This window comes from Ptychodera flava, chromosome 13, assembly GCF_041260155.1.
Source record: "Ptychodera flava strain L36383 chromosome 13, AS_Pfla_20210202, whole genome shotgun sequence".
Lineage (NCBI taxonomy): Eukaryota > Metazoa > Hemichordata > Enteropneusta > Ptychoderidae > Ptychodera > Ptychodera flava.
In genome coordinates this window covers 29,959,122-29,976,606 of record NC_091940.1, presented here as the reverse complement: position 1 = coordinate 29,976,606, position 17,485 = coordinate 29,959,122, and the positions used below count along the sequence as shown (strand labels likewise).

Below are 17,485 nucleotides of genomic sequence, written 5' to 3'. Positions count from 1 at the left end.
TGCATACTTTTGAGAGAATTAATAGATTAATGTAAAGAGAAGAGTTGTTGTATATGGAGGTTCCCCCGTTAGTCGGGGGTGATATTTTACAATAAAAGATAAAAAAATGTAAATTTGCCGATATTTGAAATTCAAAGTGACTGCTACCCCTGTGTTAACTCTACCCGAAGAAATTCTCAATTTTCCCAAAACTAAGACGATAATATTATTTCATACTCAAAGGGATTTAAAATAAGCCCCCCCCCCCTCAACTGGTAGATCCGAAAAGAATTGTAAACATTTTGAATCCGCCTATATGTCCCCGAGGCGCATTCTACCTTAACTTAGAGGTTAATTAGTAGGCTAAATGATAAAAAAGTGAACAGAAAAACAAACAAATGGGCAAAAAACAAAGACAAAAGAAATACATAAAGAAACACATCGAAACAGTCTGACAGTGAAACTTATTACTTATGTACATTAGAGTAACAGTAGTCAGTGTGAGATTTCTAATCAAAGTACATAAGCATCCCACTACAGAATGATGGCGCCCCTCTCTTGAGTTTATCCAAGGGATGTAATGGTAATCAAAAAATATAAAATTCATCGTGGAAAAGGTCAATTGCATGGAGCGAGCATGGCCAGAACCAAAATATTCACCAAGTTCCGTCGTTGTTCGTCCAAGAGGCTGGAGAGGTTCTGGCGATTTCTAAATCTTGCCCATGTTAAATTTGGCATTCTTACTCATTGCCACACTCGCACTTTTTAACTAGATGTGAACTGAATGTGCTCACGTGTTTTACAACAGGTTTAATAACAGTACTGAGTATGCTTCACAGAATGTTGGATATCCAGTAAACAGACTAGAAAATTTTAGCATTTACTAAATAGAACAACTTGACCTGCTAATGTGACCCCTGAATGGAAGGATTACGTGTTATGTGCAAATGACTTGTACAGATCAAGCATTGAAATTGACTGCTGATGACTCGACATGTATTGACATTTAAATAAACCCTTTATTAATTTCACACTACTGAATGATTTACACCACAGTTAGATACCTGTCCGATCAGTATCTGCAGCAGATTTCATCAAATTTCGTCCAGGCATTTCAGAGTTATGTCACTGAATACAAAGTTCATTAAATATGTAAATGAGCGGATAATTGATATGACACTGACTCACAGTACCATCATAATGTTCTGAGATTGTCATCTGTGATAAGTTTCATGAAATTTTGTGCAGTATTTCTTGATATATGTCGACACTGTCATTACTGTCTCCATAAGGAAACCATTATTTGAAAAAAGATATTTTCATTAATATGCAAGCTACACTAACCAAAATCTAATCAGTCTTGCAAGTAGCATATGGTATCTGTCTACTAAATCTGACTTGAATCTGTTTAGACGTTTTTGAGTTATCGTGTAAACAGACAGAAAGACACCGTGACACACACACACACACACACGGACAGACAGACAGACAGACATCGCTATAACATTAGCCCACGAGTGAACACGTGAGCTAAAAATGGCTCGGTTTATATATCAACGGCTTGAAATCTTACTATCAGCCGTTCAAAACCGCAATGATCACGTGGTATTATTTGACTGACTTGGCTAACACTGGTACCAGGAGTACTCTTAGGATTGTTGCAAACTACAATCGTTTTGGCTAAATCTTCACTTTTTTCATCTGGTACATGATAATTTTTATCTAAGAAATTACACGCCATCATAATGGCATACGGTTTCTGTAAGTGATACACCAACTTGACTAACACTCCAATAAAAAAAAGACTTTTTGATTTACAGTACAGGAATTTACCTTCAAGATTCCGACATATAACTGCATGCATGATTCACAGGTTGTTGAAAAAAGTTACTCCAGGTACACCGTAATGGCGGAAAATTCCTTGCATCAAGATTTGTCAGGGAATGTTTGTGTGTTACCTCCATTGTAATATCAGCTGAAATATAAAACAGTTGAAGACAGATAGGACAGACTTGGTTATCGTATAGGTGCTAAATAGTCAAAGACAAAGTTGAAGTTTAACTCCAATCTATAAATGACGTCTCCCTCATTAGCAAATATTACGAAGCACGGTGCTTTTGTAATATTTAAACGAGGCTATCAGTGCAGGAGGGGACAGCAGACGCGTTGCATGACTGGTCCAGCGATCAACCGTACTCGATGAAGATTCTGTAAAACTGCCGTTGTATAAAATATTGAAGTTAATCACAGGTGAGTGTTGCATATCCCGCTTGAAGCTGTTGTGAATCTTAAACGTTTGTGCTGTGTCGGATGAATGAAGATAACGAGTTTTGACTGCCGGGCCTTTTTTAACAATATACCGGGAATTGCATAACTGTTAGGGGTCACGAAGGGCAAGAAGAAGGTCGCACCGTTGAATAACGCAGGTGCATGGTCGTCAAAGATTTTACACGGGCGGCCAGTTCACTCTAAAATGTCCTTGTCAGCTTTAACATCATTCATTTAATTGCATCAAATGGTAAAACGACAGAAAGCGAGTAGATTTATCGCGACATACTGTAAAACACAACACGGTGAATTAGAGGTTCTTCAACTTGAAGATACCAGCAGCACCGTCCTCATCTCACAACTGAACAACATGGCTGAATATAGAGATACATGCGTTTGCGACAAGCTTGCCTTCGTTCGGTCCTGACACGTTGGTCAGTGTTCCTATTGCACAAATGATTATCCTAGCGTGTTGTCAGACGAGGTACTCTACTCAAATTTACACAAGCAAACGCAGAAGTGGAGTGTACGACGGAGATTAACATAAATTATCAAGATTACTAGGTGTACATATTCATGACATATACTTTATATGATTTATCATGGAGGTAGCACACCAAAATGGGCAGATTTTGCGTCGCTCATAAATGTTTTAAGGAATCCCTCAGGCTACTATACAGTATTTCTGCTATTTGTTCTGCTATGCGCATTGAGGTTTCAAGCATTCTGACTAATTGAATCTCCCGTTCGTAAAACAGACTTGAACATCCATATACAAGTTTGTCAATGTTAAAATACAAGTATTTGGCCCTGCTAAACAGCGAATTCTCAGCAAGCAGCTGAGTTTTTAACCCCATGAAAGTACACAATACTGTTTCTGAAAGCCTAGATATCGGCAAGTGCTGAGATTTGTATTTTGTAATCATTGTTTGCATAATGATCATGTAACGGTAAATTGGATTAACCTACGGGCGTTTGCTTGGTCTGAGTTGTCGTATCCGTCGAGGATGATAATCAAGTATCTGCTCTACCGTGATCGTTTGTCGAACATGGCATTGAGAGGGTCAAATATTTAGCCCCCTTGAAATAAGAGTCTGCTAACAATAATTAGAGTGGTCGTTCGCTCACCCCACTTCAGGAAACCTGTATACGAATTAATTTTGATTGAGGGACAACAAATGTACCTCGTACAAATTTACATGTAAAAATATAGTGTTATTATGTATTTTTATTCCAGCGTATACAACGTACGCAGGATGTACAACAACAATACGTATACATGCTGATGGCAAATAAATTTAAACAGATTCAGTAATGAGTGTGAATCTCACGACGGGGCAAACCAACACAATAAATATATCTAGGCTTAGAACTTCGGCGCTTTAAATTTCTAACTTTACCTTACCTTTTCTCGTGACAGATGCTTCTTGTTATTGTATTTTCCTGAATTATGGTTTCATACACAATTCATTCAAAAATTGACTTTATTCAGCGTAAATCCATGTCAAAAAATTTACAAAGCTCTTGTAAACTCACCCTTTACTGTTTCTGGTTAATTTTTTGCTCACGTGTTGACACACGTGAGCTATGTCGCAGCGATGTCTGTCTGTCTGTCTGTCTGTCTGTGTACTCAATATCTCAAAAACGGCTCATCAGATCAGAATCAAATCTGGTACATAGATTCAGTTTGCAAATGGCAAGAACTGATTTGTTTTTGGTGGGTGTGGCTTGCTTACTTTTTGCTCATTTGCATAATTAATGATTTTAGAAAAAAACTGATATATATTGACAACGACTGCACACAATTTGATGAATCTGAGATTCGCTACAAATATTGATCACACCAAGATATATCAGCTTTGAAAGATATTAAGGGGTGACATGAAAGATAATTACTAATTTGCATGTTTAATGAAATTTCCTAATTAGGAGTATATATCTGAATTTACTCGATCAAAATTGACGAAACTTGGTATGCATATTGAAGATACTATGATTAGACTTATTGAAAGTCATTAAGCATTTTTACTTCATCCAAATCCTAATTTGCATATTTAATGAATTTTTGAAATTAAGGATATATATTTGAAGTTACATGACCAAAATTGATGAAACTTGCTATGTACATTAAAGATACTATGATAGAACATTATTAAATGTCATTCAGCATTTTTACATCAGCCAATTCCTAATTTGCATATGTTATGAACTTTCCTAATTAGGGGTATTTATCTGAATTGACGAGACCAAAGTTGATGAAACTGGCTATGTACATTAAAGATACTATGATAGAACATTATTGAAAGTCACTAAGCATTTGAACTTTAGCCAATTCATTATTTGCATATTTAATGAACTTTCATAATCAGGGATATCTGTATTGACTAAACCAAAGTTGACAAAACTTGCTATGTACTTTAAAGATGCTACAATACGACATTATTGAAAGTCATTAAGCATTTTTACTTCATCCAGCTCCTAATTTGCATATTTAATGAATTTTTGAAATTAGGGATATATATTTGAATTTACATGACCAAAATTGATGAAACTTGCTATGTACATTAAAGATACTATTATGTAGGCTATTATTATTGAAAGGCATTACGCATTTTTGCTTCAGCCAATTCCTAATGTGTGTATTTAATTAACTTTCCTAATTAGGGATATATACTTGGATTTATTTGATCAAAGTTGGCATAACATGCTATGTACATTGATGATTATACCAGGTTATACCAATATTGGAAGTCATTTCACACTTAAGTTTTCATGTCAGCTAATTTATAGTTTGCATATCTAATGAGCTTTCAAAGTTTGGAATATATAGTTTGAAGGACTTGACCAAAGGCAATTACACTTGCTATATAAAGTAGTGATACAATGATAGCAGTCACAGAAATTAATTATTTTTACTTCAGCTAATTACATATTTGAATACTTAATGACCTTTAGCCTTGATCTGTTGTGAATTTTGTTCATTATGTTGATCATAATACTTTCAATGAAGTTGCAAACATGTGGCAAAGGTTCAAATTTACACATAACTGCAATATATGATGAAACACGTGAGCATTTACAGTTCATATCTGGTTAATCCTTCTATACGAATCAATAGGCATATCAAAGTGCAAATACTCATTGTGCACGCTTTTCTGAATCATTGTCGTCACCCAGAGCTTTTTTTACCGCTTCACATTTCTAGACGAAAATTTCAATCATGATGCGTTGCCTTAAAATGGCCTGTCATTCACACGGACCAACATCCAGCCTTGAAATCGACTATTGGTGTGCAAATGTGTTTGGTCTTCGGTGAATTGCAGTGTAGCTTTTCCTAATTTTGGCAAACCAGGAAATGACAACACAATTGATTTTCTTTGATTTTCTTGAATGTAAAATAAGCGTATGACTTACGTAAATTTATATATGCGCAACACAGTGTATTTCTTCAAGTTTCAAAATTCTTCTCTAACGTATCAAGAAATATTCAATAAAAGATTTCATACTGTCATGTAATAAAAAAGATCAACCAGAGAGGATTGGGAAAATGACATAGCAACATCCAAGAGACAAGTTGACGCTTTGAATGTTACTCGGATGTGACGATTAGTGTTATGGAATATTCGTATTTTTTACTCTCTATGGCTCTCCTATAAGACTCCACAGGGATTGTTCAATCAGCGACAATGTCTACAGAAGCTACACCGTTTGGAATCGTTGACTATGTGGTGTTTTCCGCCATGCTAGGGGTGTCCCTCGTGACTGGGATCTATCACGGTATCAAAAGCGGGCAAAGAACCGGCACGTCAGAGTGAGTACTGTATAATTTCGAGATGTCAACATAGTAGGGGAAAAGGAGTTTAGAGAAATTTGTGCAATTGACGATTCCATATATCAGCCGTACCAGCAAAGAAGCTAGCGTACCTCCAATGTGAATTATCTAACTCAGAGACTGTCCTCATCAAATTTGTTCGTTAAGAAAGGCTGTTGAAAATAAGTTGATAATGTCGAGGACGCAGGGTTCCTTCAAATCTGCCATAACAAATCTCTTAGTCTTGTAAGCGTCAAAAATATTTTAATACTCGATAACGCTAGCGGAGGGCCAGATACGGATTGCAGAGTCGCATGTAAAATAAGTTAAAATGTAATTAAAAAGCTTGCTATTTGTATGGCACATAATCTTTTCGTCAATTAAAAGTAATTGACGAGATTTCTGGCTTTGACTATAGAGTTCTTGACACATCTCTTCATCCTCGTTCGCATGCCTATAGATACCTAGTCGCCGACAAATCTATGAGCTGTCTACCCGTTGCCATGTCGCTGTCGGTCTCCTTTCTTTCGGCGCTGACAATTTTGGGAATGTCGGCCGAGATCTTCCTCTACGATGCCACCTACTCGTTCATGTTGCTTTCCTATTTATGGTTGATGCCCACCGTAACGTTTCTCTTCCTTCCGGTTTTCCATGGCCTCGATTTAATCAGTGCATATGAGGTGAGTACACAATCGAGTTTTGCACTACTTCAGTACTATGAAAAACAAATGTATGTCTGTGTATCGAAGCATACAATGGAATTTATACAAATATCGTCCCTTTTTACAGTACTTTGGTCTGAGATTTAACTACGCCGTTCGAATCACAGCGACCCTGCTGTTCGCACTGCAGACAGTCTTTTACATCGCCGTTACCATGATCGGACCAGCACTGGCAGTGGAAGCAGGTGAGGAGGCCAATAAGATAATAACTATTACTAAAAAAGGAAACTTTACCATTTATACCAACATATATATTGATAATGGTTGCAATTTACATGATGACGATGATGATGGTGATGATGATGACGACGACGACGACGACGATGATGATGATGAGAACGCTCAATGCTGTGTTTCGATGGCAGCAACGGTAACAACGTCGACTGCACATGATGTTGGTGGCAAGTAGCCTTTTTACGTCGTACAAGTATGCCAATGGACCCTGTGCCAACAGTGTAACAGCAGTTTAGCACATCTGTGATTACCATTTTAATTGCCTTTGTCTGGGTGGTATAGCGCCCCCCCCTCGAGTAATGCATTCATGATGTTGACATTCCCGAAAGATCATATTGAGCGACATGTATGCGTTTGGCTCTATCCATGCAATCACGTCGACTCCTGTGAAACTTATATAATCATTTGCTGTCTTTGTCTGACAGTCATGGACGTAGATTTGTGGATCATGCTGGTTATTACAGGGGCAGTCTGTGTGTTCTACACCACACTGGTGAGTTTTTTTGTTTGTTTGTTTGTCCGTGTGTTGCAAAGAACGATAATATTTACCATAAACAAAGAGAAAATATTTATCGAGGTGTGGCAAGACGACAGCATTAAGACATCGACAACACCTTCAATTATCTTATGTCAACGTAAGTATTTGTTTATCATTCGTACTATTATGACTTTAGCATATAATTTATATATAGTCTTGAGAGTTTTTTGTCAGTATCTATAGACAGGGTTTTCACCCCTTCTTCGTTTGGGGTTATAGTAAAAAATTATATTCACCCCTTCTTTGACATAAAAAGGCCAAAATCAAAGAAATCAAGCAAGATTCAAGAATACTGAGCTCGTAATGATAAGTTGCAGTATCATTAAACAATAAGCTAAGGAGTATGTATTGCTATACGATAACAGGCAACGTGATACAAGCACTGAATCATGCCATACTATGAGAATAATATCTCTGACTCAGTACTTCAGGCTATGATGATTGCAACATGGAATCCCACACACCTAAAATACATATTAGACTGCCATGCCGTTTCCATCTCTCAGGGCGGAATGAAAGCGGTCATATGGACAGACGTCTTCCAGTTTCTCGTCATCGTCGGAAGTCTTGTCACAGTGATTGTCCTGGGTACCATCGAGGCTGGCGGGCTGGAGAAAGTTTGGGAAACGAACAAACAAGATGGCCGGCTTGACATCGTCACGTAATTATTTTCATAAATTTGCTTTTCTAGTATAGTATCTGATAATGTTCCTGATTCTGACAACTATTTGGAGGACACTGTTCGGTAGTTTTGTCATTAGAATCACCTCAAGATGATTATATATCATGTTATTTAATTGAAAGTCTTATTTTTGAAACAATTGATGTGACACATGTGTCAACTATAGCATGGAGGTACGTCCATGACTACAGCAATTTGACTATCCCCAGGTTTCAATTGAAAATTGAAGGTAAAATAAGTATGATTTTTATTGAGGATCTCAGATTATTTTCGAAACAATTAATGCGTCCAGGGTGCGTCCAGAACTTTTGTTGCTATATTGAAATGTTTAGGTGGTTTTTTTATTAAATTCTTCGTCTTTAAAAGAGCCATGTGCTCTCACGCTCAAAGTTATGGATACCGTATAGACAATTGCATTATTAAGACTCTGAGAAGCGGAAGTACGTGTAAGCACTTACTATATACTCGCGTCTTTTTCTCTGATATGGCGTTTTCTCAGGGTACCACTGGATATAACTGAGCGAACAACGATGTTAAGCATGATCTTCGGCGGGGGCATGAACAATGTTGCTTATTACATCAGCCAAACCGCCGTGCAGAGATACGTGTCGTCCAAAAGTCTAGGACATGCACAGGTGTAAGTAATTCAAGAATACCATTTGAGGAGATTTGCACCCATATGTGCGGCGGGAAGTTACAGGACCGTGGGCGCACAATAAGGGGATTACTGATGACGCAGTCATTTGCATGCACTGGGCGGGAGTTTTTGCATCGCTTTGACGGTATGAAATATTGGAATAATCATGATCGACACTTACGTGACATATGCAAAGAGGTGTCAAATGGTCGTACAGGGAACACGTTTTGAAGCATATGCGTTCTCCGACAAAAAGGGGAACATTTTTTCAGCTTATTTTCAACTCAAGTTTAGTCGTTATATATTCACAGACATCATATGCAAGATTCAATTACATTGAAAGCCTGAAACAAGTCAAAATTATGGGATTCTGGGACCAAACACGTCACGTCCGTTCAGTAGCGTGGCTTTTTGACATTTGCATAAATTTTACGATAACCCGGCTTTTATAGGGGAAGTTCCTGTTTAAGAGGCCGATATTCTTTACGGGATGTACACTTGCTTAGCTAAGAGTAGTATGATATTACTCAGTGCTCTAGGGAAGGATAATGGCTGTGACAGTTTTTTTAGTAACAACGACATAATTTGAAGTTATTCCCATGAAATAAAACTCGAAGCATGTGTTAAAGGCATACTGTCACCTGTTCCAATTTTGCCACAGTTACCATGGAAAGAAATTAAAAATCTAACCAATCACAGATTTTAAGCGGGTGGCCGCTTTTTAAAAACAGCGCCCTCACATGGGCATTTTGAATACCAAGGAACGCCCCTTTGACCATATATGGGCATATTTAGATTACGGGTGACTGTATACCTTAAACTTGACTCTATCTACTTACAGATCCACGATGCTTATTCTGCCTTTTCAGTGCGTCATTTTGCCAATTGTTTTCTTTTCGGGTTTGGTGATGTATGCTTACTACGACGGTAAGACTGTGAGACACACATTACATGACATGGATCAAACGATGAAAGGGATCAAGGTTCAGGTGTCACAGGAGGGTGAAGGTTCAAATGTCAAAGTAGGGCGAAAGTTCAAACTTCAAGCGGCAAAGTGAAGGTACAGAAATCAAGGAGGTTGAAGGTTCAAACGTCAAAAACGGGGGAGGTTTTACATCAAAGCATTTAGAAGATAAACGTCAAAGCACCTTATTATAGGCAGAAACATTCTGCGGTAACAGTTGATATTTCTTTCGTTTTATACACTAAGCAAACTGCCATGCAAAATTACAATACGACAACACGTGTCCGGCTCCGTTCATCCCCTGTAATATGCTATCGGACATTGAGAGACGAAATGAGTTAAACTACACCTTTCCATTGTCAGAGTGCATTCCTAAGGCGATAAAGTTTAAATTCTGCTTTATTTTTTTATTAAGTAATTGCTATGCTTTTTCTATTTTCTCATCTAGTCATACTGATTTTGTATTCGCAGATTATCTTATGCCCTTACAACCTGCAATCAACGCAACATTTGCCCCAGGTAAGTTACTGTCACCTAATTCATTGTTTCAAACTCGAAAGATCGTCACACTGGAAAAATCTGTACTCTAAAATTGATACTCACAGACAAAGTCCTTTTAAACCTCCGTATCCAATATGATATTGTAATATTTAATCGAGTTGTAGTCAGCAGAGACTGATTCTAACATTAATAAAATAGACTAAGTAACTGTTGATTTGAAGGGATACTGTCACCTGTTCCAATTTAGCATCAGTTACCATTGAAAGAGAAAATCTAACCAATCACTGATTGTAAGCGGGTGGCCGCTTTTTAAAAAAGCGCCCTCACATGGGCATTTTGAATACCAAGGAACGCCCCTTGGACCATATATGGGTATATTTAGATTACAGGTGACTGTATACCTTTAACTCTTGAGAGAATGTACATGCATCATTATCAGTCTCTCCAGGTTACAATTATTATTATTTTTTGGCATACAATGATCAGAAATACGTTGCAAATAAGAAAGGTTAACCACTATTAACCGTAGTGGTCAGGACATATTAAAACGAGGTCGAGCTGGTAATTTTTGATTCACCATTTCTCCATCATGTGACTTGATATACATGTTTTAATGTCGCAGAGATTCCTGTCGTTGGTACCGTTGATCCGAAATACACGCCGGACTACACATCTTCGGATCAAGTAAGTTTACATGTCAGACTTTTATATGTCTATGATCGACCAGGCCTAGTGAACGCGAAACTTACAAAATCGATTTCTATACATTGATTACTGCACAAAAATATTGTAGTTAACAATGAGAAGCCAAGAAATATTAAAGAGAAAGTTAGTGTCCCCTTCTTAAATATATAGAAACGTGATAATAAGTACAGCGTCCATTTCTCAAAGATGCAGGGAAAGGATTAAGATTTGGGCACTGCCAGTTCCTTTAATAGCGTACATTTCCAAAACTCCATGTAAGTGACTTTCAGTTTGTATAAAGGAACAAGTTGTTGCAGATAATGCGATGAAGATGCACAATTATACCAAAAGCACTTAGAAAGACCCTGCACAATTTGACAAGTTCTCCTCCTGACAAGGAAGAGCCATTCATGCCATTTTATCTTGAGCTATAGTTTGGTGACACAATATTTTTTGAGCATTTTTCAAAGTGGCTTCTCATACCGATCCTCTCATCTGAAAAATTCAAGATTACAAAGACATATTCTTGCATTCCTATGCGTAAGTTTATGTTGTTCTGCAAGACCAATTGGCATCAGTTCTCTTCATTTTGCATGTCACGGACTGTAAGTTGCGTCTCGTCATTTGGGGTCTGTCATGCGATTGGCCATCGATTGGAATTTCTTTAATGAGCCCCTTTCCGTAGGTCTCGATTACGTCAGCTACAGCTATCAGAAACTAATCATTTCCCACTTCTTCCGATCGTAGATATTGGTTTATTTTGTCAGTTCGCTTTTCGGATCGTCGATACCCGGTATTCAAGGTCTATTTGTTGCTGCGCTTTTTGCAGGTACTCTCAGGTAATGAGGACAAAAAACACCGTCATTAACTTTCACATTTTTCTGAATCGCTTCGTCGTTTTGTTTGCTATGAAAATCTTTACATTTACCGCCCAGACCATCCATGAAAAACAGCATACTTTCTCCGTTCGTTACTCAGTTCAATGTCATCCGGATTAAACGCCATGATAGCAGTGACATTGGAAGATGTTATCAAACCGTGGCGACGATGGAGGGCAGCCAGAACGCAGACGGCGGTTTACGAAAACGACATCCTTGATACAGTAGTTGGGAAAATTTTAAGTGAGTATACCCGAATAATACTTTAGATAGTAGAAAAGTGAATGAAATGACATAACGAGAGATATGTGCCGACAAGATCACGAAATCTCGCACAGCAGAAATTCATACTTCCCTCGTTAAATTCCTGTGACGGTGGAATATAGGAGAATGTTGTTATTTATCCTTCTTGGTGTCGTTTTAAAAGTTACATAAGATCTCTGTGGACACTGCTTATATTTTACTAGCCGTTGTGGGGTTCTCTTTTCAGCCGTTGTGTATGGAATCATCGCTATCGGCCTTGCTTATGTGGCGTCTTCTCTTGGTACGCTTGTAACCCTGGCTAACACTATATTCGGTACGTCAGGGGGACCGCTACTCGGGGGATTCACTCTCGGAATGTACTACAAGCGAGCAAACTCGTGGTAAGTCGTTCGGTCGTTTTAAGTAAGTCTTTCGTTTCATCTTTTAAACCCGTGTACTTAATACACCTTTGTTAACCTACTCCACGTTTACAGGGAACTATACTAAGAACGGTAATCAAAAGTCACGTGGAACAGTACGAAATCGACTTAAATATCCGCATTTTCATCAGTTATAGTTTCATCGTTGATTAATGATCTTGACTTAAACATTGCATTGTTTGCCTCGTGTTTAAGAGGGGTGTTTTCATCGGTCTGGTGATAATTTGACCATTTTCTTTAGCATATGGTAATAGCAATTTTGTAGTAGACTAATAAGTTTACAATTTTTGCATGGTGTGAAGATTGTATTTAACGATAAAAGTTGCTTAGTAATGGATGTCGTGGTGATATACTTTCCAATCATCACAGCGTGCAATTTAATATTCTTTCTTTGTTTCGTTTTTTTCATAAAAAATAAACCTCTTGCTAGCCTTAAATAGTGCTCTGTTATACATATTGCACCATGGATGTATTTCAATGGGGAATTCTGAAAATATACTTTGAAATCATATTTTTTGCTTTTGCAGGGGTACACTGATTGGGATCTTAGTTGGTTTCGGTCTCGGTGTCTGGGTCAGTGTCGGCGCGATAATTTATGCAGATAACTTGGATGAAGTCATATCATTCTACAAGGTAAACAGGCATACAATATAAAACATGCCTTTTTATTGAGCACTGCACTTTAGTGGGCCGAAATGGCGATCGGCAGAGTGTGCGGGTTATCAGGCTTGCAATATCTCTGAACAAGGCGGAAATGCAATGCTATTGTTCTCAATAAAAATGATTCGTGTTGAAATTGTAATATTTCGTGATATTATTCAACTTGTTCACCTTTCAGCTTTCCTTCATGTGGTACAGTACTTTCAGTTTTTTCTGCACCATGGTCATCGGTGTACTTTGCAGTGAGTTGATACGTTGCTTTGTACCCAGCGAGAGGCACAAGAAAATTGACCCTTTACTGCTGGGGATGTTTATAAGGTAAGATCTACGCAAAAAGTCGAACGCCTTGTGTATATTTGAGCACACTTGCACCTCAATATCTATCATGAATACACAAGAAAGGACTAGAAGGATGTTGCAAATGAATTACTTTTGTTTAAGGTAGTGTGCTCCTCGAAAGCGAAAGACTCCAACTTTTTCTCAAACTTTCCTCAAGGAATATTTCAGCCATTCTCTCAAAAGCAATAAAAATCGGGGAGGGGGGTCACCATGCATATTTTGGTGCTGGAGAGATAAATTACCCATCCCTGTGTTAGCTCTATGAAGAAAAAGAAAATTTCCTAAAGTTAGAAAAACTAAGACGGTGAAAAGTTTTGCCAGACAAAGAACTTTAAAATGAACCGCCACAAGGGGTGGATTAGAAAAATATTGTAAAAGTTTGAGAATCCAAATATTTGTCCCGGACTCATATTCTACCTTGACTGAATAAATATTCAAACCAATGATGCTGTTTAATAGTCAAGAAAATATGTTTCTCGTAACAACTGCGCCAGTTCATAACTTTACAGTAGCAAAACGTCATTTCGCTTTAGGAGAGTAAACATTTGACCCCTTTCATGTCCAAAATGTACCTGAAATAATATTTTGTAATATGACTCTTAAAGTCTTTATCTTTATAGTCAATATATTTGCTTGGGAAGAGTGGCGAGACTGAAGAAGTCGGGGTCCAGACTAGATAATTTTCAAAATCAGTGAAATGTCTTGTGTCAAAAGCAGTGAGGGGCACCTTCAGGAGAAAAGCCCGGCTGCTGTTCTTTACTAAGTGGTCTGTGTACCCACTGTTCTTCAGGCGTTATGTGCCGATACCGACATTGGCGTTTTTTTTTCCATTTTCAGGCCAAAAGGAACAAACAGATTCCGTCGTCTTGGTGAACCTGAAGATTCGGAGGAGGATTACTTGTTGAAGGACATCAAAGGTGCGACTGACAAGGAGGGTAACGGAGGCGTGCTGACGATACAAGATGACGACGTAATCATGCTTAAAATGGAGAAGAAGGTTGACTAATCAAGTCCGCGAGTCGAGCTGAATCAAGCGCCAACACAGCACGGTCAATACAGTATAAATCTGATTTTATCCATAGACAGCAGAAAATTTTCTACTGTCTGTGTTTTTTTTCACCGACAACAAACCTGTTTATAAAATAATAATGAAAATAAAAAATGCATAAGGCGGTATGTACTGTTTTCGCACTTGTATGGGCTCAGTTACTCCAAATTCACCGGGTTCGACAATGTACATAAATAATGTAAAGTAATCAGCCTTGAGCGACGACTTTCTATTTCGTCGGAATTCAAGGGAAATGTAATTTGGACTAGACACGCGCCACAGAAATATATCGGCACGGTGTGAAAACGGCGAGGGCGGTATATACTCTATCGGGAATACTTTGTACATGTTGTTTCATTAAGGTAGTATACGCCTCGAAAGTGAAAGGCTTAAACTTTCACTCAAACTTTCAATACAATTTTTCAACCAGTCTCTCAGTAAACCTAGACTGAAAGATTCAGTCGTGTGCGGGCGCTCAGGCGCACTGCGACCTATGACCCTTTACTACGACCGAAGGCACACTGTTGAAATCCTGTTCTCCAACAAAATTTTGTTGGAGCCAATCATATTACAGGAACGAGTTAATTGACAGTATGTGGGGTAATACGACCGCCCACATCGATCACTCATCATGGTCATTGTGTTCGTAAATAGCCAAATTGATGAATATTCAAATTGCACTGTACTACCATGATTTATATATTTGAGAAGTCTGTAATGTCGGTTGTGGGCGGTACTTTATTTCTTCTGAGTTTGCCGCGGCCAACAGTGTGCCTTCAGTCGTAGTAAAGGGTCGTAGGTCGCAGTGAGCCGGACCGCCCGTACACGATTGAATCATTCAGTCTATTAGTAAACCAAGAAAAAAATCAGGGGCCACTGTGCAAAGTTTAAGAAAACAAATTATCTAACATCGTTGCAAGCTACAATGATTTTTAGCGTAAATCTTTGCAGTTTTCTCTCTTAAAGTAATGTGCCATCATAATTGCACACAGTTTCTGTAAGTGATAGACCGACTTGCACACAGTTTCTGTAAATGATACACCGACTTGATCACGTGACACTTGATGCTTCGATAAAATCTTTTTTTCGGGGGCGGGTTGTAATAATCTACAGCCGGAGTACAGGAATTGCTCGAGAATTTATCTTGATGATTCCGACAGATGACTGCATGCACATTCATGACTATGGTGTAGGCCTACCGAGCCAATGTTCTGACATCTGGTTACTTATAATTTTATCTTTTGATGGTGACGTATTATGCACTTGACGTTCGATCGGCTTTCAACTATAACCGCTCTCGTCACCCTCTCGTCATCAAAAAATGACATTTTTTCCCTTCAACTTTAAATTATGAACCAAACTACACATAGGTTAAATGCATGTGTGTCGACATTGACCTTGAAGGTGCTCTTAAACCAAGTTGCATAAAGAAAACAAGCGGCACAACAACGGCATAAAAGGTAAACTGTGACATTTTGGGATCAGGAACTCACCTGTCTGTTTACCATACACATAACAAGAAAGAGATCTGGTCTCTATATCAGTTCTTGTGAAGTAATTCATACTTTAATATTTCTTTTCTGGTATTACGACACGGTTATAACGTCAAAGATCGATTGTCAATAAAGCTGAAACTGTGACACTGGATTTGGCTATTTACATTGAGCATAGGTGGGGTAAGCCAGGGGGCCATCCTTGTACATAACGCAGACAAGCTTGACAGGACGAACGCAATATAATATGTTAGTCTCGGCGTTTCGTATCTTTTTCTCTTTTCGTGGAAAACACATAACCTCTAACCTTCCCATCATCTCAATATAGGCTACGGCAGTTCTTAAATAATGCCTTGTGTCTGACATCATAAAACTTTAGGATCCAGTCGTACACGCTACTGTGCAATTGGACTGAAACAAAGTCCAAGTTTCCGTTGTGGACACATTATTATTGATAGAAATTCTATATTTAGAAGCCAACAGGATAATATGTTTGATTGTATTTTTAAGGTCATGGGTCATACACGAGTACCTTGTTTTCCCAATTTACTTTGTCAAGCGTAAAAGACATATTTTGTCACCTCTTTAACGAACTGCCACTGAAAATTATGGTAGAAGGTGGCCCATCCAACATGTTAATCACTTCTGTATAGCCTATATATGATACAGGAAGTCATAAACTTCTGAAATATCGTCACCACCATCATCATCATCATCGTCACCATCGTCATCATCATCATCATCATCATCATCATCATCATCATCATCGCTTCACTATCGTCGTCGTCACCATCACAACTACCGGCATCGCCGTACCATCAACGCCATCATCTTAACATTATGAAAGTGCCTCATTTTTTATGGTGTGTTGAAGTTTTAAGGGTGCATTTACAAAAAGTATACATAATATGCCGTGTTTTGCGAACATACCCACATTTTGCAACACCTATTTTGATTGGCGCGTCTGACCAAACGTCATTCGAGGCCCTGGATAGTGAGTGATTCACTAGTAAATTTGAGTTCGTTCACAGACTTGGACTAAGTCTATTGATTACCCGTCAGTAGCAAGTTCTTATCAAACACTGTTTACTTATCGATGAATGCCATTGCCTATTTGAACAAAGCTATTGGTGCAGGAGAAGACAGAGTCGAAAGGCAGCTGTAGGTCCATCATATGTACTCGATGAAGAAACGGAACTACGCATCGTTCCGTAAAAATACCGAGGTAAAACACGTCACTGACAGGTGAGTATTACCCTATCCCGCTTGAAGCTGCATCGGTCGGAAAACGGACGAAACTGTGTCGTTGCTCAATGAGGGCGCCCTTTCCTCAAGATCAGCGAATTTTTTATATGCCTCGCGCT

The 17,485-nt window shown here is 38.4% G+C and overlaps 2 protein-coding genes across 2 annotated transcripts in view; both read left to right on the top strand.

Annotated features, from left to right (window-relative positions):
- LOC139148100 (sodium-dependent multivitamin transporter-like) overlaps positions 1-15,644 on the top strand; it is a 28,345-nt gene extending 12,701 nt beyond the window's left edge. The window contains exons 11-16 of the mRNA XM_070719397.1: positions 11,768-11,859; positions 11,999-12,141; positions 12,389-12,542; positions 13,109-13,214; positions 13,420-13,559; positions 14,418-15,644. Coding sequence (XP_070575498.1) covers positions 11,768-11,859; positions 11,999-12,141; positions 12,389-12,542; positions 13,109-13,214; positions 13,420-13,559; positions 14,418-14,586 — 804 coding nt within the window. The 3' untranslated portion in view covers positions 14,587-15,644. The remainder of the gene's footprint in view (positions 1-11,767; positions 11,860-11,998; positions 12,142-12,388; positions 12,543-13,108; positions 13,215-13,419; positions 13,560-14,417) is intronic.
- LOC139148102 (sodium-dependent multivitamin transporter-like) lies at positions 2,104-11,116 on the top strand. The gene is made up of 10 exons (XM_070719399.1): positions 2,104-2,229; positions 5,905-6,058; positions 6,519-6,738; positions 6,848-6,965; positions 7,440-7,507; positions 8,059-8,213; positions 8,734-8,871; positions 9,713-9,798; positions 10,307-10,354; positions 10,959-11,116. The coding sequence occupies exons 2-10, from the start codon at positions 5,934-5,936 to the stop codon at positions 11,105-11,107; spliced, it is 1,107 nt and encodes a 368-aa protein (XP_070575500.1). The 5' UTR covers positions 2,104-2,229; positions 5,905-5,933; the 3' UTR covers positions 11,108-11,116.
- Positions 15,645-17,485: the final 1,841 nt, after the last annotated feature.